The following is a 23,827-nucleotide window of genomic DNA, read 5'->3' on the forward strand; positions in this document are numbered from 1 at the left end:
ACTCAGTGTGAGGTATTTTAGCTTGTTAACCCTTTAGTTATTCAACAGACATTTGGGTACTTTCTCCTCTTATGGAACACATGAGATTTTTGTCTTCAAACTTTTTCACACTGGTTCCCAAAGTTTCCAGGGTTGCATGGTATTTTACTTGCCTTTTGTCCTCATGTCATTTTGACATTTTTTATTTGAATTCTCATATTAAAATAATTTTCTTTAAAAGAATTTTATTTTTTTTAATAATACCTTATTTACAAGTTCTTGGCATTGGTTCTTCTCAAATTATGGTTTAATTTGAGCTTGAGGTTTCTTGAAGATCTGTTTTCTTATAAATAATTATTAATTCTTACCAGTTCTTTGAAGTGGGTCTTCTCAGGCAGCTTTGTTACCCTATCTTCAGTTATTTTTTTAATTTTATTTTGATTATTTACATTTAATTTTTAAAACCTTTTATCATCTACCGTTCATATTTTGCTAATGGTTCAGCCTTTCTTCCAGTTAATTGAAATTGGAGGAAATGTTACTGTATATTCATATATAAACTGAGTGTGTGTGTGTGTGTGTGTGTGTGTGTGTGTGTATACACATATATAAATACACACAGGGGCGCCTGGGTGGCGCAGTTGGTTAAGCGTCCGACTTCACCCAGGTTACGATCTCGCGGTCCGTGAGTTCGAGCCCCGCGTCAGGCTCTGGGCTGATGGCTCGGAGCCTGGAGCCTGTTTCCGATTCTGTGTCTCCCTCTCTCTCTGACCCTCCCCCGTTCATGCTCTGTCTCTCTCTGTCCCAAAAATAAATAAAAAACGTTGAAAAAAAAAAAAAAAACATAAATACACACATATGTATAGTTCCTTCATAGAATTTTCCAAATAGCATAAGAAATTATTTACCCATGTAATGGCAAGATTAGAATTTCATAATGAGTGACCTAATTGCTACTGAAATGACCTCCTTTTTAATCTGTTGTCTTAGGGCAAAGAAAAAGGTGATTCCTGCACCTAAACCCAAAGTGAAGGTAAGTATTGAACCAAATCTTTAATTGGTCATAATTGAGGAATGTTGAAATACATTCATAAGATGAAAAGGATATATGGTATTTATCATAGATCAATAGGTAGTGTACTCTTAAGAAGAGTGTTTTTAAACTTTGTAAAAATCCTAGAACCCCTGTATTTCCAAGAAGAGATGACTGTGTGGTAGTGGGAAATTTGCACACATTAATTAAATTGTAAGATTTAACCTCATACAAGTTAGAAACACTATCAAATATAACAAATATCCTTTAAAAGCACAGCTGAGATTGCAGATGTATAAGAGAAATCCCAAGGGCCCAACGCAAAGAAGCTACCAGCGTGTTAATATGACTTTGAAACTTTGGTTGCCTGTAGGGGTACTTGCTGATTTTCATCTAACACCTTATGATTTATTTTCAAATTTCTTCTCAGAGCACAGGAGATAGGGTTTTCTTGGGCTTATATAGATTGAGAATTAGACTCAAACTCTGCATGAACCCGGACCTTCAAAGGGTAACACCTTTGGTAAAAGCAAGAACTAGAAAAATTCACTCGCCAGCAGAAAGTAAGAAACTTGTGTGTCTTGGCCTGAGTCCTAGATTAGGGGAAGGAAGTCCTCCCTGAGAATTTAAGGAGTTCAGGAGTTTAATTTATACTACCTGCAAGATCTGGGAAATCCTCAAACTTTGAAAATAACTTAAAGGAATTAGTATTAACCCAAGGCAATTGGCAAATCAAATTTTCCTTGAAATAATGCAGTCTCATAGCAGGCTTCAAAGGCTTGCCACATATATACTGTGTCAAACATGAGCTTACAGTCTGAAAATACAGATTACACAAGGAAATGAATTACTATGAGTGAGAGTCAGCAGAAACATCTGACAGAATTAGATCCCTGAGAGGGCCAAGTGACGGACTTACTGGGTTTCGAACATAAAGGAATTTAACTTGTTTAATATTCAAAGAAGGAGAAGACAGGATAAAAAATATCACAACAGACAAAGCAGTTGAAAAAGAACCAGGTATAATCTCTAGAAGTGAAAACTGTAATCATTTGAAAAGTAAAATTATAGAGAAATCCCACACGCTTTATTTAGCTTTTGGACTTTCCCTATAGACTTCATCTCTTTGAATAGATGAGTTTCTTTGCTTATGAGGTATGGCCAGAAGGCCATCCTTCTCTGTGGCCTTCTTAACTTTTAATATTAGAGGCTTTGTAAGTACGAATAGTCTTCTTTTTCTTACATACCTCATTTGTCTTCTAATCTAAATAATGGTGAGCCAGTATTCCATCACATCTGTTGAGTTCATGCTTTGTTTTGACACATTATTTTTAAACTCCTAATGCCCTTCATAAAGTGTTTGTTAAATTTTACATCTATTCAAACATATGACTAATTTATCAGAATTCTGATGTTGACAAGGATGGTATAGGGAATTCCCTGTTTTTGCTTGTTTGTGTCTTTGTGATTAAATTATTTTTTCCTTTTCCCCAAATGGAAAAACTATATTGCCGATTTGTGTTTCTCCTACCCTTCCACCCCTCAAATACCTGTTTTAATTACAAAGGTAATACAAGGAAATGCATTAGAAAATGCAGGGGTGCCTGGCTGGCTTAGTTGGTGAAGCATGTGACTCTTGATCTCAAGGTTGTGAGTTCAAGCCCCACATTGGGCATGAAGCCTAGTTTAAAAAAAAAAAAAAGAAAGAAAGAAAATGCTAACAATACAGAAAAATAAGAAGGCAAAAAGTATAAGTATCCAGGAAAAAAAAAGCTCCTACTTTCTGGTACAAACCCACCCTCCCTTCCCTCCGTCCAAACACCTGTTCATTTATTCATATGACTTAACATTTTATAAATGGGATAGTTTGCTTTTTTGACTCAAGTGTATACCCTGAACAATTATCTCTGCCACTATAAATTTACACAGTACTCTGCTGGGTGGATTTAATGTTATTTTTATAAAGAAAAAATTAATTTGGGGGCACCTGGCTGGCTCAGAAGAGCATGCAACTCTTGATCTCAGGGCTACGTGTTCAAGCTCCACATTGGCCCTAGAGCTTACTTTCAAAATAAATAAATAGGGGCACCTGGGTGGCTCAGTCAATTAAGCCTCTGACTCTTTAATTCTGGCTCAGGTCATGATCTCATGGCTCATGAGATCAAGCCCCACTTGGGATTCTCTCTTCCTCTTCTCCTCTCTCAGCGGTGTGTGCACTCTCTCTCTCTCTCACATGTGCATGGTCTCAAAATAAATAAAAACTTAAAAGATAAATCAGTAAAAATAAAGCCAGTTTATTCATTAAAAAATAAAAAGTTACTTCAAAAAGCAGTTTTATATTGGTAACACTACCAGTATTATTCTGATACATTCTCCCGTCATCAGTTTCTATACTTTTTTATAAAATGAAATTTTCACTAACCACAATTAGAGGGATGGCATGTCACAGCAGACATGTTTTATGTGCATTACCCCTTCATATCTTAACAATTTTGACCTTAATGCAGTTATACTACAGAATTCTGAGAGGCAGTGGGGTTTTCAATCAGGGCTTTGGAGTAGCCGCTTAGAAAAATTGCTGAAGAAGTTAGAGTTTAAAGCATTTTTAACAGCTGATTTACTGTAATACAGTAGAAGGTGATAGTAGAGACACTTCCTCTCCATTCTTTCCCCATTGTGGTTAAGGTAAGTGTTGTGGTGATATAAATTGATACACAATTTAAGACTTTGGGTTTAGGTTTATTTGGGTTTGTTTTTAAGAAACCAATCAAAGAAACTTTGAAATGATTTTTATGTAATAGTTTTATTTCTTCTTAATTTTAAAAATGACATGAGTCAGATACTTTATATTTCTCTTTTAAGGGAAACAGTTACTTTTTCATTCTTTTGCTTTTTGAATATTTTAAGCTGTGCTTTATGGGGTGCTTGGGTGGCTCAGACGGTTAAGCGATGAAGTGTCTGACTCTTGATTTCGGCTCAGGTCATGATCTCACGGTTCGTGAGGTCGAGCCCCAAGTCGAACTCCGTGCTATTAGCATGGAGCCTGCTTTGGATTCTCTCTCTCCCTCTCTCTCTGCCCTTCCCCTGTATGCGCGTGCTCTCTCTCTCTCTCTCTCTCTCAAAATAAATATATAAACTTAAAAAAGAATAAACTGTGCTCTAATTCTCTTTTCTCTTACTTGAATTTTAAGAAGGTTAATTTTTTGAAGAAACAGACAATATTCTCTTAGGTATTCAGAATTTTAATTCCTAATAACCCTGTTTTCTTAGTATATGGCCTTGCTCATAGTACACATTTAGTAAATATATGTTGAATACATTACAAACGATTTCTACCATGATAAATAGAAGACATAATTTCATATGCTTGGACGAATCCCAGTTTGATGGACTATTTTCTCTACGTATGGCTCTGGGTGGCTCTAGCACAGGGTGTACAGAGGGCAGAAATACAAGGAAGCAGAAAGCAAGGGTCAGTATCCTAGCAAACCATTCTATAGAAGAAGGGTGGAGTCTTAGGATAAATGCAGAATTTCTTCTAGGTGCAAGGAGAATAAAAAGAGAATAGCCTCTGAACAGACGGATTTGGAATAGCACGTGAAGATCTGATGTAGGTGGGCAGGGTGAACGGGGTTTCACCAATATTGTAACTAGTATGTGAACGTTCCTTTGGCTTGGTTTTAATTTTAAGTCTTCTCAGAAGAGCTTACTGAGGTATGGCAGCTGTTTGCAATGTATCAGATGCTTTGGCTTATGAGCACAGTTCAGTTAGGAGCTCTGTCCTCAGAAACGTTTTGGTTTTTACAGTCTATAAAGATTTCCAGTGGAATTTGAATCATCGTGAGAATTTCTTAGTCCTTTAAAAACTGATACTTAATAATTCATTTAATTTTTTCCACTATAATGCTGTTTATGGTAGGAGTGTAGTCCAAAAAAGGACCAGAAAACTCCTGCATCCTTGGTGGCTTCAGTTGGTGGTCCTTCAACGAGCTCTAGCACATCTGCCGTGGCCTCTACCAGTTCTAGCTCTACACCAGCCCAGGAGACCATCTGCCTTGATGACTCACTAGACGAAGACCTTTCTTTCCATCCACCTGCACTGGATCTTGTTTCTGAAGCTTTAGCTGTTATCAACAATGGGAACAAGGGCCCTCCGGCTGGCTCAAGGATAAGCGTGCCAACTGCAAAGCCTCGTCCAGGACTGAGAGAAGAAAAGTTAGCAAGTATCATGAGTAAGCTGCCATTGGCTGCTCCTAAAAAACTAGATTCTTCTCAGACTGCACATTCATCAAGTCTTATTGCTGGTCACACAGGGCCGGTACCAAAGAAACCCCAGGATTTAGCTCATACTGGCATCTCTTCAGGCCTTATTGCTGGTTCTTCAATTCAGAACCCTAAAGTTTCCTTGGAACCTTTGCCAGCCAGGCTGCTTCAACAAGGACTACAGAGGTCGAGTCAGATTCATGCTTCTTCCTCTTCACAGACCCATGTTTCCTCTTCTTCCCAAGCCCAAGTTGCTGCCTCCTCTCACGCTCTGGGAACATCAGAGGCCCAAGACGCTTCTTCGTTAACACAAGTAACAAAGGTGCACCAGCATTCAGCTGTCCAACAAAACTATGTGTCTCCATTACAAGCAACCATTAGTAAATCACAGACCAACCCAGTGGTGAAATTAAGTAATAATCCCCAACTTTCCTGTTCATCCCCGCTTATTAAGACTTCGGATAAGCCACTTATGTACCGCCTTCCCTTATCTACTCCCTCACCCGGAAATGGTTCTCAAGGGTCCCACCCCCTGGTTTCTAGGACAGTACCTAGCACCACTACCTCCAGTAACTATTTAGCCAAGGCTATGGTGTCACAGATGTCCACGCAGGGTTTCAAATCTCCCTTCTCAATGGCTGCATCCCCCAAACTTGCCGCATCTCCAAAACCTGCCACATCTCCTAAACCCTTGCCCTCACCTAAGCCTTCTGCCTCACCCAAGCCCTCTGTGTCCACTAAGCCTTCAGTATCAACTAAACTTATTTCTAAATCCAACCCAACTCCCAAGCCTCCTGTACCCCCAAGCTCTTCCAGTCCAAATGCACTAGTAGCCCAGAGCAGCCACTCCAGCAGTAACAACCCAGTCCATAAACAGCCCAGTGGGATAAACCTCAGCAGACAGTCTCCCACCTTGAATTTGCTGCCCTCCAGTCGTACTTCGGGCCTTCCATCCACAAAAAATCTTCAGGCCCCTTCAAAGCTAACAAATTCCTCACCCACTGGAACTGTTGGGAAGAATAGCTTGAGTGGAATTGCAGTGAATGTACCTGCCAGCAGAGGTAGCAACCTTAACTCAAGCGGAGCCAATAGGACTAGTCTCTCTGGGGGAACAGGAAGTGGAACACAGGGTGCTACTAAACCGTTGTCTACTCCACATAGACCATCCTCTGCCTCAGGGTCTTCAGTGGTAACCGCCAGTGTGCAGGTATGTATGTTCTGTGTGTTCGCGTGATAAAACGTAAGCTCGTTTGATTGTTCTCTTCAGTCAGTTTAATAACCATATACATACAGAAGTTGTTTGTAATAGTTTCTTACAGCTTATGGCCAAGGCATGTTCCTGATGTTGACATCACAGTAATGGGGATACTTGGTGGATGAGGTTTCTGTTGGGATGTGGATTCCCCCCTCCCCCCCCGCCCCCCCCTCCTCCCGCAAAGTAGCACATACATACTTTCACAGTTGTTGAAAAACACATAGAATGAATATTTAAAACTGTATGTTGTCAAAGTCCAGAACAAAGCCGTAACTTAGGAGTTTAATATACTCTCACTTGTCTCCTTTCTCCCCTGTTCTAGTTCCTCCTCTCCTGCTAACTTTGATTTTTTTATTTAGACAGATTTATACATTTGTCAGGGTCTTTTCCTTTAACCATTTGTCTTTTCAAGTAAAATTTTTATTTTGCTTTAAACTTACAGTTATTCATACATAATTCTCTCTGTCAAATTACTGTCAATAACCCTTTTATATACCAGTTTCCCCTTTTGTGAGTTTTTACTTTACATTTATCTTGCAGTTAGCAGAGTGCCTCACTCAAGAAAGGAGTCTTTTCAAGAAGGCTAACATAAAACCTAGTTTCCCTTAGCTCTGGCGTACCTGATAATTTCTGTGCCATCACGCTTGAGTATGTATAGACTTCTTGGGTCACTGTCTCCCTCTTAGTGTTATAAATACTGTTCCACTGACCTTTGCTTAGTATTTAGGATTATGGAGAAGTCAGAGGCCATTCTGATTTTTTGTTCCCTTATGTGTGTTTTCTCTGCCTAAATGCTAGTAAGATTTTGTCTTTTTACTTGAAATTCAGGTATTCTCGGATTATGACTAGATTTATGTATAAGGTTTTGTTAACTGTACCTAAAACATGGTGACCTCTTTCAGTCTTATACCTGGTGGCTTTTTCAGCTCAGGAATATTTTGTTCTATGCGTTTCATTGTCTTTTCTGATCCATTTGGCCTAGGTTTTGTGAGAACTCTTTATCACTCATATATTTCATCTCTCTCCTTTCCATGTCATCTTCTCTGTCATTGTTTTCGTCTTGCTGCCACTCCTTGTATTCTGAGACTTTGTCAGATTTGTCCTTCATGTGACCAGTTTGATTTCTTTAATATTCTTTCTCCCTGTTCCCTGTCCCCAGAAGTAATACATATTCACTGTAGGCAAATTCAGAAAAAAGAAAAATCACCATCCTCCCACCGCTGTTTATATTTTCTGGGTACTGTTTGAGATTCTTGTCAAGAAAATGGGTTTTACATAATCTGTTTCATAACAAGCTTTTAAAAAATACATAACATTTTATGATGTGTTCTTCAGTTCTTAAATGTTTTTTGAAAACAAGACTTTTATTGATTTGTAGAATTCTGTTGTCTAAAAAAGTACTGCTTCCTGTTTATGTGGAATAGGAACATCTAATGAAAGAATGTTTACCTTAGTGTTTGTAAATATTTCTGCTATTCAGTACAAGTTAGCATCGGTATGCATAAACAAATGAAACCCAGATCATCACTCTGCCATCCCTGTAGGCCTAGGAATGAATTCATTGTAGAATTCTAATGAAAATAAAATTCAGTTAACTGATACTTCATTAGTTGAAATCTTGAACTCTCTGATGTTTTATCTATTAATTTTATTTTTATCAGAAATAAACTAGCAAACACTGATTAGGGATGGCATGTTAAAATTCAAGTTATAAACTAAGGTCTGAAGAGTTAGTTCACATTCTTATTACTTTTTGATGTTAATCTTTAATTTGAGTAAAGGAGAGATTTATAACAGAAATACCAGTTCCCTGCCAAATGGGTCCTCCTTCCTAGTGTCAGTTACTTTTAATTCCCCTAGGTTTTTGTGTGTTTTTAAGTATGAAAAATGGATGAAGACAATTTATTCATTTTAGTATTAACTTTTAACTTCTTGTCATGATAAGGCTTTTAGCTCGCTTTATACCTTTGCCATTCTCCTGAAAGTAAAATTACAGCCTTTGACCATGTAAACTATTGTCTCTGTTGAGCCTACTCATAAACTATGGTTTCATTTGCTTTCTTATTACAAGTTTTTGGCTTTTTTTCTGAAGTTAAAAATTCGCTTTTTCCCCCCTTCACTTAGGAATTTAAAGCTAAATCTTTCTCCATTCTTTGTCATCTCCAGTGTCTATCAGTTCTCTTTCCCACCCCCACCCCCATCCTTCTTGTATTTGATCATTTATCCCGAGAGAAGCTAGATACTTGGCATACTGGTTTGTCATCAGGGAACCTATATGGCAGAATTTGTGTTTCCAAAAAAGAACTGCTTCCTTCTGGTTTTCTTCCTTTCTGAAATGACTTTATGATGTGAAGGCCTTAGCGTTCCTGCCTTCAGACTGACCCTTTTTGTTCTGTCTTACTGGTTTGACTGAAGAAAAGGTCAATAATTGAACAAGGTTGTTGGTAAGTTGGGGAGAACCGATGGCTTTTTGTTTTTAATGTAGCCTCTCATTGAAACCTGGCGGCCTCTAGATAACCTGTTTCTCTAGCGCTCTGATACTAAAAAGAGACTCCCTATCCGTGCTTGCAAAACATTCAGTTCCTGTCTGAAAGACATCTCCAGCTATCTGTTCGTTTGCAGAGTGAAAAGGGCAGGTCCTGAGTTTAACAGAAGTTAAAATCTTTCTGGGTTCAGATTATCACCGCTACCTTCTTTCTATTTAATAACTTTCTGCTCAAGTCTTTCCTCTTCTTTCTTACCTTTCAGCCTGTCGATTTTCTATGAATTCTGTCTTTGCCACTTTATAATTCCCAAAATAATTCACTCCTTAAGCAAATGTTTATGAGATGTTTAATATGTGCCAGGCACTCTTCTAGGTGCTGGGGAAATAGAGTGAACATCATACTCAAGATTTCTCTTCTCATGGAACATATATTCCAGGTAGAGAGAGAAACAAAACACAAATTTTTAAAAAATATTTTAAGTGTTCTGAAAAATTAAAACAGTAATATGATAAAGTGTGATTGCTGCTAACATAGATAAGGGAGTTGGGAAAAGCCTCTTTCAGGAGGCAACATTTGAGTGGGGAATTGAATAAGCAGGCCAGTCATTTGGAGATAGGGGGGAATGAACAGTCCAAACTAGAGTGAAGACACTGAGATAGGAAAGAGCCTGACATGTAGGCGTGCACATCTAGACTAGGGAGAGATGGAGAGGTGATGAGATCTGAGATCAAGCAGAACCATGTGATGGAGGACCTTGTAGGCCATGATGAGAACTTGGGGTGTTAATGTGTTCAGTGGGAAGCTTTTAGAGGGTCTTCAACAGGGGAGTGGTATGGTTTGATTTATATTCCAAAAGATTACACTGGGTGTCGTGGAGAATGGGGGTGGGGGGGGGGCACTGGTGCACTCACCAAAATAAAACATACGGTTAAAAAATTATATATATATATATATATATATATATATTTTCCCACCACGGGAAGAGCAAGGTTTTCTTTTATATTTTCTCCTGGAAATAAAATGTGGAGGTCATGGAAGTATTTTTGATTATGGAGCATCATCCTGAACTTTGCCTATTTACATTTGCCTATTTTATGTTGACAACTTCTCCTATATCCTTCCGAATCATAACGATAGGATACCCAACTTTTGAAAGGTCTCCATCTCATAAGAGAGAGAAATTTATAAATGCCATGTAACATTCAGATAATCTGATGTTTCATTTTAATTTTAGAAACAAAAGTGGATATCAAAGTTTTTTGAAAGCACAAAATGTTAGTTATGGCATGGTATCATTTTCAATTGCTCACTTAATTTTGGAAGTTGCTCTAATTTACACTTTCCAGCTATTTTAATACTTCAGTTAGCCTCCTCTAGAAAAGCTTGAGTTCTCCTTATTAGCAGTATCTAATGTTCCTTAGTACGGGGTTTACTTGGGGCAAACGGTATTGGAGTGTGTGCACCATATTATCCTGGGATTACAATAGAATTATGATTAAAAAAGAACTCTTATTCTTAAATTGATGCAGGATCCCTTCAATCCAAATTGCTTCCAAGCGTTATTTCTAACTTAGTAATTCTTTCAAATTGTATCTGTTTTGTATATCATGGTTGGCTCAGTAAGGGAAAGACCTGAAAATAAGAAAAATAGCCAAGTCCAAGCAAACGTGATGGAGATTTGTACTTAAGTGTTGGAGGAACTGGTGGTTTAAAAAAAAAGTTTTTTTAAGAAAAAGAATGAGTATGTTGACAATGAATTCATCTTGTCTTGTTATTTTATGATGCCTAAAAACTAAGGTTTCAAGCCTGAGTGTTGAGAAAGAATGAGACTATTAATGATAGCCGTTGACAAATAGGGCGGGGTTGCATGATTGCAGGAGCTGATGAGTTCAGTTGTGGTTGATGAGTGTTCCATATCCAAGTGACATTCCTCACTGAGCTTTTAGACTTACAAGATTGAAACTGTGACGAAGTCAGAACTATGGATGTAAATTTGAGAGCTAACAAAGAAGAGAAGGGAAGGCTGTTGGAGAAAGAGTTGTAGAACTAGAATTGAAGCCTTCTTGAGGATATCCTTCATTTTTTGTTTAGCACTGGCATGGAACATTTGGTGTATCAATATATGTTATTGGCATATAAGTATGGGGAGATCATTTACATGGATTTTTCATGGATTAACTAAAAAATAGATCAGCCCCTTTATTAATTAGTAATGTTTACTGCAAGAGTAGTTAACACAGAGATAGACCTGATAATAGTTGACATTGATTACTGACTAAAAAATATTCAAAGAATTCAGTTTTGTTGACTAAATTTAGAACCGTAAAATTTTTGGCCAGGGAAACTTAGAATCGGTAAAGATAAGACTACAAAAGAAAATTCACAGTTGCAGAAACTATAATAATATCTGATACTGAAAAAATTTTACTGTAATTTTTGTTAATAAGTACATATAGAAAAGAAAGTCAAAATGGGGACAGATTATTGCTGAATAGAAAATTGTTCAAAGAATTAAATTAGCTTAATGAAGTATATTTAAGTAATTTCTCAGTGAAAGCTAATTACTGCTTGCATATTTCAGATTTAAATGTGTTTTTCATAAACATGGCATCAAAGCCCAGGCAGAGGAGTATTAAAACACCTTTTTACCTTAAGGAGTCTTAAGTTGAGAAAAGTAGTGAAAATGGAAACCAGCTTTCAGGGGTTAAGGAGAAACTAAATAATATGGAAATGGAGGGTATCATTTAGTAAATTTGATAACAAAAGGAGTACAAATAAGTCAGGTTGTTTCTAGGGGTTGAGGAAGAGCCAGGGATAGCTGTTGTTATAAACAAAACAGAACAAAAACAAAAAAACAAAAACATGAGGACTCTGTATGTGACAAAGCAGAGGAAACATGGGGAAAGGCGTAATACTAGATATTTGTACCAGAAAGTTCTGCATAGGTGGGATTCATGGCATGGTCAGATGGTTAGTCTTGGAGAAGAGACAGGTAAGGCTAATGATGAGGAAGAACATCTGGGATGGCCTCATTTCTTTAAGGCTTTATGATGAAAGCAGAGGGTATTGCATTAGGGGCTCTGAGAGAATGCTAGTCTGGAACAATAACCATGGGGATTGTGTCAGGAAGGTGGTAAAACAATGAAATTACATTTTGAAATTACATTATGATCATTTTCAAAGATCATATTGAAATTAAATGAAATTAATGGCTAGTGAGTGGCTCAGATCTAGGGTTTAGAAGCAAAAGTAGAAGTCTGAGGTGAGAAAGACGTGTTAATATAGACATTAAAATAAGTCAAGGAGTCTAAACTGGTGATGAAGAGCTGAGTAGAGAATTAGTTCCAAAACCAATATGGTAGCTCTTAGAAATACACTTTTCGCCTCGGTCTTTATTTTCTGTCTCATGAAGTTTCTGTTAGAGTAGAGTTAGGACACAGTCTTGCGCCCATGAGGATATTAAATACAATAAATCAATTCAGGTTAAAGATTTGATTTCTTATGTATTTTGACCCCTGGTTTCTGCAGTCCACAGCAGGAGCATCATTATTGGCTAATGCCTCACCTCTGACTCTCATGACATCACCTTTGTCTGTAACAAATCAAAATGTGACTCCTTTTGGGATGCTGGGTGGCCTTGTTCCAGTGACCATGCCCTTCCAGTTTCCCTTGGAGCTACTTGGCTTTGGAACGGACACAGCTGGAGTGACAACCACCTCGGGATCTACCTCAGCCGCTTTCCACCATAGCCTAACTCAGAGTAAGTGGGGCTCTTTTAGTTACTTGCCTACCTAGTTTGACAGAACGGGAAAACTCATGAATTTATACTGATTGAGAGTAGTCCATTTGGAGTTAGTGAAGATTACAGAATTTTCTTTAAGAAATGCAGTTTAATTTCATTTATATAGAATAAATCAAATTGGTGGATTCAGAATTTATTTACAGTCCTTAAATGAACCATCTATACCACATTGCTATCTTAATGAAATTTATAATAAGAGGCAGTCAAATTTGCTGGGTTATTTGCATATATGTATTTATATATGTACATTTTTTCAATGTATGTACTCTAAGGAGGACTTTGAAATCAGGGGCTGTGCTTAACATTATATAAATTAAACTATTTCCATTTTTTATCTAAGAGCAATTAAGTGTTAGATTGAAGAAGATCACTGACAATTCTGTTTTTCTCTCAGATTTACTAAAGGGTTTACAGCCAGGAGCTCAGCATGCAGCAACACTTTCCCACTCACCTCTGCCTACACATTTACAGCAAACATTCAATGGTAAGAAAGCCACCTATTTTTTTCATCTCATAATATTTATATAGATTTATAGATTGGATTAAACATCTCTGGAAACTAAATGGGATGACAAAAGTTGGAAAAAACAGATTTTCACATGACTGAATCCTCATTAGCAACAAACTCCTTGTAAGGAGAGGAAATAGGTAAAGAGACCTTTTGTTACATGTGGAGAAAAAAAAATTTTTTTTGAGAGCAGAATAGCACGAGTGGAAGAGGGGCAGAGAGAGGGGAACAGAGAGAATCTTAAGCAAGGTCCACACCCAGCACGGTGCCCAGCATGGGGCTTGATCTCAGGAACGTGAGATCATGACCTGAGCCTAAACCAAGAGTAGGACATTGAACCCACCGAGCCACCCATACGCCCCTGAAGAAAACATTTTGAAGGTATTTGTTATATTGAAACGATAACGAAGAAGAGGACTCGTAAAACAGTGTACAAAAGTCATGTCCAGTAGTTGCAATGGTTCACATTTTGAAGGTTTACTAAGTGCCAGTTAGTCTTGTGACTACTGACGTGTATTAGCTAATTGAATCCTTACAACACCTGTGAGTGTGCTGATAACAATCCCCATTGTTATAGATCAGGAAACTGAATTAGAGATAAGCAACTTGCCCAAGATGATACAGTAGTAAGTGATCTGAGATACAAATCTGGGAAGTCTGACTTGGTACCTTTTCTGCCTTTTAGCAGTAATTCAGTTAATACCCTCCAAACTGTATGGGTTACACACTTGCAGCCCAGCTAGATCACTCTGAAATTAGATAGTGGACATTGGACATAACATATTGACCTCTAGGTTATTGCTTTCAACAGCAGTCGACCTCAGTAGACTGCTGATACTATTCTTGAAGGCCATTTTCAGGATCTTTTGAACAGAAATAAGTGTTCAACTGGCCTCTTAACTTTGCAGGTTGACTGGGATCTCACTATTCTTTTTGGCCACTGCATTTAAAATGATCTTTGAAGGGGCACCTGGGTGGTTCAGTCAGTTAAGCATCCGACTTCAGCTCAGGTCGTGATCTCACAGTTTGTGAGTTTGAGCCCTGTGTTGGGGTGTCTGCTGTCAGCACAGAGCCTGCTTCAGATCCTCTCTCCCCATCTCTTTCTGCCCCTTCCCTGCTCATTTTTTCTGTCCCTCTCTTTCTTCCTCTCTCTCTCTCTCTCTCTCAATAAATAAATAAATAAATAAACTTAAAAAAATAAATAAAATGATCTTTGAGGGACACCTGCGTGGCTCAGTTGGTTAAGTGTCTAGCTCTTGGTTTCAGCTCAGGTCATGATCTCATGCTTCATAAGATCAAGCTCCTTGAGAGAATGAATATAACTTCTCTATATTCATTTTATATATAATACAAACTTTTTCTGTAAAGGCCTCAACAGTAAATATCTTCAGCTTTGCAGGCCATATAGTATCTATCACAACTACTCAACTCTGCCATTCTATTGCGAAAACAGCCATAGATAAATATGTAGCATGAGTGTGGCTGGGTTCCTATACAACTTTTTAAAGTAGTGGTGGGCCACATTTGGCCCTTGGGCCAAACCTTGGTCTAGACAATCTCACAGTCCAGTTAATATGAGTATTTTATTTTGTAGTTTCCCAAACCTGCTTTGAGCACAATCCTTCCTTGCCATTTTATGAATTTAATCATACCTTAGGTCACATCATTCTCCCTGCAAACACAAGTACATAAGATCTCATTATGAATGGAAAAACCAATTCCTTAGATGTTGTCGCCAAAGTTATTTTAATAGTGTCCTATTTATACAGCTTTTGAAACAATCATCCTCTCTCATTGATACAACAGAGGCAGTTTCTTCAATAGAGGCAGTTTTTTGTTTTATGTTTTACCAGAGTAATTTAGATACCACATGAATGAACCTAGCAGTGTGACACGTGGTCTCCTCCAGCCTTGAGGTTGATCTTGTAATACGGCAGTTTGTTCCTTTTCACCTGTGTGTCTCTACCATTCATGCCTCCCCCTGCCTTTTTCTCTCAGGCTTAGGAGTGGGAGGCTTCATTGTCCTTGCTAAGGCAGTACCTTGTTAAACTTTCTCTATATTTTGTTGGCTCTTAAGGTCACTGGGTTCTAGTCTTGCCCATTTTAAATAGAGTAATCAACTAACTAAAATTTAAGAAATAAGTCAGCATATAAATAAATACATACAATAATCAACATTTTCCCAATTAAAAGCTAAAAACCATATGTAAGGAGCACCTGGGTGGCTCAGTCGGTTGAGCGTCCGACTTTGACTCAGGTCATGATCTCATGGTCTTGAGTTCGAGCCCCGCCTCAGGTTCTGTGCTGACAGCTCAGAGCCTACAGCCTGCTTCGGATTCTGTATCTCCCTCTCTCTCTGCCCTTCCCCTGCTCACACGCTCTCTCTCTCCCTCTCTCTCTGAAAAATAAATGAACATTAAAAAAAAAACAACACACATGTAAAACTAGAAACCGTTGTTCCCAGTTAGCAGACTTTCCTATCACTTACAACTTTTGCCAGGTTAGGACCAAAACAAAGACTCAGCTGGAATTTTCACTACCAGTGTATCCCATTTATTTACATAAATAATCGAGAATTAATTATCAAATGCTATGTCATGGCAAGGAATTTAATTTCACTTGCAAGAAAATGAAATTGACTTTGTCTTCTAAAGGGATCAAAAGATGTGGTAGGTTCCTTGAAGGTGGGGATTATGTCTTTTTTATGTTCCTTTGTGATCCTCATAGCATTTGACACACTGGGTTCTGAGATGGATAATAATAGTATTTCAACTGAAAACCAATTGAACCACAGCCATTTGACTTAAGAGGATCTTTTTTGTTGAGTTCTCTTATGTTTCTCAACCTCTGTAATGCCATACATAGCATGTAAATTATTAAAGGTTATCTTTTTTAGCAGTGTCATTTCACGTGGAAATTAAACGTTAATTGTTCTCATTGCTCTGTTTGCTTTTAATATGTATTTTTATAACACACCGACACAGCCCAATTAAACATCTCTTTTCTCAGATGGAGGCCAAAGTAAAGGGGACACTAAATTACCACGGAAATCTCAGTGACTTCCCAGCGAGCAATGGAGATGAGACACTCAGCTGGCTGATGGAATCTACCTGATGGGAAAGTACTCATGTGGTCATAGGGCTGCTGTTCTGTCGATGTTTACATTCTCTCGTCCCAAGCACTGTGGTGAGGAGGAAAAAAGAAAAGAGAACATTACTTGAGTCAAGCCAGGTGCAGGAGGAAGAAATGCTTTCGTGCAAAGTTAGTGACCTGTGGTCTCCTCTAAAGAAAGACAAAGTGACCATATTAACTGACTTGAAAGAGACTCAGTTGTCAAACCCACAGAAGTACAAATTTGATTTTTTTCCCCGGGGGAGAAAGAAGGAATCTGAGGATTTGGGTAAACTCCATCCATCCTGGGGGTTGGATCTGAACACTTGTAGACATAATCGCATAATAAAAGGCAGTCTATCTGGAATTAGGCCAGTTTGTCAGGAGTAACAATCATGTTTATCTGAGTGGACTATGCAGCAGATTTGCCACACAACAAAATTAACGACCCTGTGTTTGATCCAGACAGTAGCTGAGGAAATCCTGTACTCTCACAAGTCCTGAACAAACTTGAATCTTCTCCAGTGTGTAGCAACCCCCCATGTAAATCAGTGGACTAAAGATGTTTCAGGAAAGTTATTTTAGCACAGTGATACATATTATTAAATCATCAAGATTTTTAAAAGTGAAGAAATTGAGCCTGTTGCTCTTAACAGACAAACTTAGATGTCCCCTTTTTGTAAAAGGGTCAATTTCATCTTCCATTCAGAAGCAGGTACTTAACTCTCCTTCAGGTGATTTGTGCATCTGGTATTGACTGGTTAATTCTTACTTCCATTCTTGATGTTAAAATGTGACTCTTCAGAAATGGGGATCTTTGACGTAGGGCTGCGACTTCGGTGCTCCTAGCCCCTGCAGGCCCAACACCCTGAACTGTAAACTTCCCCAGCCGCACCTCGGTTCACAACTTCTCCTGGTCTTGTAGCTAGTGGTACTTCAGGTGATTCTTAATTGTTGATAGAGACAGGCGTGAGTGTGTACTACACATGCCTCTTCGTTGGTCATTCAAATGGCATATATCTATTTTTGGAATTTTTAAGATAGTATTTTAAAGGGAGGAATTACATTAGGATCATTATGTGTATAAGGGATTATTTTTTATAACAATCACAGTGTATTTTTACTCCCTGTATCCAGTGTAGTGAAATTGATTTGGAGCATTTGGGATCTTCAAGCTTTATTAATATTTACTGAGAATATTGATATGTGAGTAAAGCTGCAGATAACGGGATAACAAAACTGCTCAGTTCTTATAGCTTCCTTATGCAAATACATACTCAACAAAGGATGTTAAGGGAGAAATTTATGGTTCTTTTTGAATATATTGGATTTGATTTTTTTTTTTACCCTCACCTTTGGTCTTGTCTCCTTTTCTCCCTATTTAGGCTTCTGAATGTTTTCAAACTATACCCATGATTGGTGTAAGCTTGATCCATTTATAACAATAGACTAACCTAAAAAACAGCATGAAATTGATAGTAGCAAGATTTGCATCTTTTTTCATTACAAGTCACCCTATACCCTTACATTTCTTCAAATAAGTGTATTAACCTGGCCCTTTTTTCCTTTTACAAGCACAAGTCCCAAATAGCCTATAGGACTGTGAATAAATTACCACAGATCTGTTCAGATCTGTATACCTATATTTTGACTTCAAAGTCACATTGGCTTGCTTCATAGCAACAAGTTAATAAGTAACTGAAAGCTTTAGTTCCAAGAACTTTTTACAGTAAGGGGAAAGGATTATTTCAAAGGAATCACTGATATAATTACTTGCCCCTAAGAATTTAGTTTACCAGTAAAACATAAGAATGTTGTATCAACCCCAGTTGGAAGGATATTGGGATGTTGCAGCGAGGCTTGACTTGAATCGAATATGTTTAATTAAAGGTTGTTTGGTTTTTTAAATTAGGGAAGCTTACCCAATTCTTGAGTTATTCGAGTGTAGTATACTTGTTGCTTTTATCTAATTTGGAAAAAGAAGTCTTTGCTAATACTCTATGGGAGTTTTCCTTTGGGAAGCAATAGCCTTTGTTTTACTTCCCACACCAGGAGAGAAGTCACAGTGCATACTAATCTGTCTTCCTGCTGATAATTGTGTATGTGTTCATCTGTGTGCATATGAAGATTTATTTATATATAAATTCATTACTAATGTAAGTCAGGGAATAATTTCGGTTTCTTAAATCCATCAGTTCTGAATCATGCTACGTGAAGATCCCTGACAATTCTTGGTTGTCATTAGAGAAGAACAGGATTATCAATTCTTCCCCCAAGTATTATTTTATAACTAACCATTAAAATTATCTGAAGGCTCTTGGCTCTGAAAAGTCCATATATATGGAGATGATATTCTATTCTCTTCACTCTTGATTCCTTGAGGACTGCTACCTGGTCCCCCCCCTCAGCCCCCCACCACATTTTCACTAACTTTCGTCCATTTCAATCAAGACGACCCTTTTATGTTGTACAAATGAAACAAACATCTTTATATTTCTTAATAGATAAGTATGACCAGAGAGCTCCTAGATGTAAATACAGAACTGTTTCTTTTCTAGATCATAACATTGAAAATGGTGTCCATACTTTATGGGTGCCTGTCTTTACAGTTTTTCTTACTAAATACAACCATATAAATTGGTTATTTTTTAGCACAGAGACTTGTGACTCATACTGTATTTTTGCACTTAAAAGTCAAATCGTGTTATTTTTTAAAACGGTGAGTAATTGGAAAGGATATAGAGCAATGTGTATTTCTGAAGAGCATTAGCAACATCCCAATGCAAAAATAATCAGCACACTTAATTATGTCCCAGTCAGCGGGATTCTTGATTCAGGAAAATTAAGCTGTTTTGTTTTCAACTGTCGTGTATTTTAAATTGCCTTCACTGATGTATAAGCTGTTACTGTACATACAAGTTAATCCTCAGTATTCACAAGCAATAACGGTCAGCAGAGTTGTCTTCAGAGATAGCAGTGCTGAGCCTCAGTTGGAGACTGTTTGGGAGCAAAGTGTCAAGCTCATTCAGAGCCTCCAAAGTCAATGCAAGCAATAATTCCACTATAACTCAATTCTAATTCTTTCTCACATGCTTCTCAAATCCAAGTGTAAAAGAAATCATGGTTTTAAAACAGCCTGAAGAAAAACGTTTTGGAAAAAGAAGTGAAGTTAATCTGAAGTCACAAAATCCCGATATTCTGAGGAAATCAGAGGATTGTGTTAGTACATTCTGTCATGCCTGCCACCCCTTTGATGGATGTTGTTACCCCAAATTACATTTTTTTTATATCCTAGAAGTTGAATAGGGTGTATTGATTGCATCACCGAGGTAGGAGGAAGAACCGGGCACATACATGTTTGGATACTGTGGGTTTGACACCTGTTTGAAAACAACGTATTGGGAAAGATTTTTAACCCAGGATCCCCAACCACCCACCCCACCCCACCCCACCTCACCCCACCCCCTCCAAAGCAGATCTAAATTGTTTACTACCCAGGGTTGGAAAGGGCAGACACGTCTAGTCTGTTCCGGTTGCCCTTACCACTCCCCTTTCCACCTCTACTTGGTTCAAGACGTTTTCTGAAATGGAAATTCTGCTGTTAATCAAACTGCCATTGATTGTGAGAACTCTATGTCCCTTGGGATCATCTCTTAGAACTCCAGTTATCTATCATATTTGCTGCTACATTTGTAACATGAACTTTGCCTGTATTGGTCGATTTTAATCTAATTTACAGTTCTTCATTTCTAGGAGGTTTTGTCATATAACTTGACCCATGTATAGAGTTAGGATACTTTATTTTAGGAGTGTACCGTAAAAGCACACTGGTTGGTCCCTGTATTCTTTTTATTATCACTTAGGTTTTGAATTTATGTTTGCCTTTTTGGTTCGTTGATGTTTTGTTTTGCTTTGTTTTAAATTAGAAATAGAAGAGTGAGAAAAATCTATAATCAGGCCAAACTTGAGAACTTTCCCTTGTGCTTCAGCACTATAGTTTCTGCTGACCATATGTTCTCAAAAGGGGCACTTTTACTTTCTCTTGTGCATGTATGATTGTTTTGTTATGTTTTTTGCTTTTGTAATAAGCAGAAGAAAAATGCAGTAGTAGGTAAATGATTACAAACATGTTCTGCAATTTTATTTTATAAAATTTAAGGGGAAAAGTTTAACTCTCTGTAAATCACTTCTTAGCTCTGGTAAAATGCTTATTCCTCTAAAACATGCTCAATTCAGGCCTTTGTCTTCGTTAAGTGCCTTTTTTTTCTTTCTTTTTCCCCCTCTTGAAAGTGTTCTCAGATATCCTAAAGTACAGGCTAATAAGTCAGGGGATTCAGGAGGAAGAATCTCATACTTGCCAACATCATGTCATGCTGTAATATTATTCTTCCTTTTTTTGTTTTATAAGTATAAGGATATATGTATAAGATACATACATACATATATATGTATACATATGTAATATACATATCCATATATATACATATATATACATATACATATATATACATATACATATGTGTGTGTGTGTGTGTGTGTGTGTGTGTGTGTGTATAACTAGTAGCTGCTGTACCATCGCATCCTTTCCAAACACACTCCTTTCAGTGTTTGCAAAACTTCTGGCTTGTTTATTCCATTGTTTTAGTCAATTCAAATGGGTAGATTGGGAAACTGTCTTTATACAAGATGCTATCTTCCCCCTTTGAGTATCTGTTTGTAGAAGTTAACAAAAATACCTAAATATAATAAGTCATTTATTTCAAGTAAAATAAATTTAGTGGACTCATTGACCATCCTGGATGTAACCCACTGCTCTGTGCCCTTCAAACTTGGCATGAGTACTATTGGAGAAAGCATTGGAATAACAGTCTTTTGTGGGTCAAGTTGATAAGGAGCACTTATCAAGTTATGGCAGGCAAGACTAAAGACATGGGCAGCTAGAGTCAGAAGCTCGGTGTTGTATCTGAATAAGTTTTGAACAAAGATGGCAACTTTGTCAACATTAAACGTTCATCAGATTTTTCTCTGGGAAATTATTTTTGAAGAATTCATATAGCTGCATATCTGTGAAAAGGTTGATAAACTCAGAAAGACTTCAGATACTCATGTAAACACTCATATAACCTATAGCATTCTTGAGAGATCTTCAGTTTTCTTTTTATTTGCCAGATAATTACATCTGGCTTACTCTGATTTTATGGTTATTTAGATTTCTCCCTTGAACAAACTGGCCTAATTTTCGGTATCTAAGATTCATCTGTTTCTTGTTAAAAACAGGTATGATACATTAAGGGAGACTAAGTTGAACCAATCCTCAAAGCCCAGTACAAATATATCTAATAAGTGCCCCCTTTTAAAGACATTTTAATTGGGAAGAGGAGACGGGTGGCGAACAAGAAAGCAGCGGCTCCTGGTAGCGCTACCTGAGAGCACAGCGCTTATCTGGCAGCCTCAGTTCGGGCGAGTCATTCTTGAATTACTATATTTAACAGGGGGAATATCGTTTAACCTTCGTGCCTCAGACTACCCATTCGAAAATTGGGTATAATAATATTCACCTACCTCCCAGGGATATCAGAGACTTTACTATTTCAAAAATACTTTGAGTTTTTCTAAATGTCCTATAGATTTAAAAAGTATCACCATCTTCCCGCAGAGGCTAAAAAAATGTGTCCCCATGATGGGTATAAAAAGCACCATATGATTTTTAAGTTTAAAGAAGAATCACTGGAATTCTAATTCAGATGCATATTATTTAAACATATTTGTGGTGGGATGAAAATGGTTAGTTTCAGGTTAACAAGTGGGGAGGGGGAATAACACTAAGTTGCTTAATTGTAAGTAGATTTTCTTTTTTAGCCTTTTATGGTGTTAATACATGTGTGATTTTTGCCAAGGCCGTGGAGCTGCAGCTAGGTAAAGGTTGGGTGATTGGCTACTGAAGTTGATAAATGATCCTGAAAGTTTTTTCCGTCTCACTTTTCCATCTTCTCAGTCTGCTTTCCTTAGAGCACTTGTTTGGTGATGGAAAGCTAAGCTTTTAGCTTCTAAGCAGGAATGGACAACTCCTCATTCTTGTAAATCAGAGACTGTGTACTATTCATGTCACTACTGGCTTCTCTGGCTTTGCCCTGAAGGAGCAGGCGCTACACGCCGTCAGCCGGGTGTACCGTTAGCCCGGCGACCTCTGTGTAATTCAGGCTCCTTCCACCCACAACGGAGGCGGAGTCATCTGCCACTCAGGTTACAGAAGAATGGGGAGAGGGGAGGCAGGATTCACTTCTTAGCTGGGACACGGGTGGGAAGGGTGGGGGTAGAAGGAAACCGGTTTTTGCTCATCTCTAAGGAAGAAACGAAGATCATTTTATCCCACTTTCCATCCTGGCATATTAAGTAGTGATGCTTACAATTTTCCTTTATCGTTTCAAACAACAGCAACAGTGGGAAAAAATGGATGCTGCATTTTTAGTTAGGGCTAAATGCTAAGCAACAATTATTAGAGAGTGTGTGCAGAATTAAATTACAGCACAGATTCAGGGTCAGGAAAGAGAATGTAGACCGTAAGGAAGAAATTATCCAGCTCAAGTGAGTCAAGAGAAAGCACCATGCCCAAGCAGACCGAGCATCTGGGTTAATTCCCACAACTGGCCAAGGCCCATTTAATATCTAGTGATAGGATGTTTTTCCTTAAAAATCACTTTTTGGTTGTTTACTGCTTTTTCCAGATAAGGCCTTAGTTAGTAACCTCTAAATATCAGCTATGCAGATAAACGTACTCTTTATTTTCCACATTTCCCTCTTTTTCCATGCTTCAGATAATAGATGTTAAATGACTTCTACCCAAAGAAATAAGGCATAAGGGTTTTGTTGAATGTGTGTTTGTTCCTCTAGGGAAAATTAACAGAAGCATAACACAGAGATATTTTGTGTGTTCCTCTATCCTAAAATGTGAACTTTATATTCAAAAACTTAAGTACAGATCCTTTTACTGGTGCAAAACTGTAGTTAGAATCATGGAGTGTCTTTGGGTTGTTAAGATAAAATAGTCCCAGTGTTCAGTTCTGAGAACGTTTTAGATTCTGTGGCACAGTGTTCAGGTTTATAGAGCTGAACAGTTGGTCAGACTCTAATTAAAAATAGCTTTGAATGTTTAATGTTGAATTCCTTCTTTCCTCATTCTTCTTACCTCTAGTTTGAGCTCTTAAGTTAACCATTTCATCAGCTAGTTGCTACACTAGAATATCACTTGCATGTTGTCAAGAGTCTGGGGCAAAAAGGTTAGACTTTCACCTCCTTTTCTCACTCACCTGGCCCATCTTTCCTGTGTCTCCACTGAATTCAGAAGGGAAGACTACGGTACAGGCATCGTCCAGGAGACTGTTTATATCCT

At 37.9% G+C, this 23,827-nt stretch overlaps 1 protein-coding gene across 6 annotated transcripts in view; it reads left to right on the forward strand.

The window, feature by feature from the left end:
* Positions 1 to 23,827, forward strand: part of UBN2 (ubinuclein 2) — an 86,789-nt gene that overhangs the window by 51,022 nt on the left and 11,940 nt on the right. For 5 of the 6 annotated variants that reach the window (XM_019452910.2, XM_019452909.2, XM_019452911.2 and 2 more), the window contains 5 exons: positions 970 to 1,012; positions 4,932 to 6,482; positions 12,545 to 12,776; positions 13,213 to 13,302; positions 16,336 to 16,512. In XM_019452910.2, coding sequence (XP_019308455.1) covers positions 970 to 1,012; positions 4,932 to 6,482; positions 12,545 to 12,776; positions 13,213 to 13,302; positions 16,336 to 16,385 — 1,966 coding nt within the window. In that variant the 3' untranslated portion in view covers positions 16,386 to 16,512. The remainder of the gene's footprint in view (positions 1 to 969; positions 1,013 to 4,931; positions 6,483 to 12,544; positions 12,777 to 13,212; positions 13,303 to 16,335; positions 16,513 to 23,827) is intronic. The other variant, XM_019452913.2, reaches the window with a different exon arrangement.

The sequence above is a fragment of the Panthera pardus genome, unplaced genomic scaffold, assembly GCF_024362965.1.
Source record: "Panthera pardus isolate Hobbes unplaced genomic scaffold, ASM2436296v1 HiC_scaffold_8, whole genome shotgun sequence".
Lineage (NCBI taxonomy): Eukaryota > Metazoa > Chordata > Mammalia > Carnivora > Felidae > Panthera > Panthera pardus.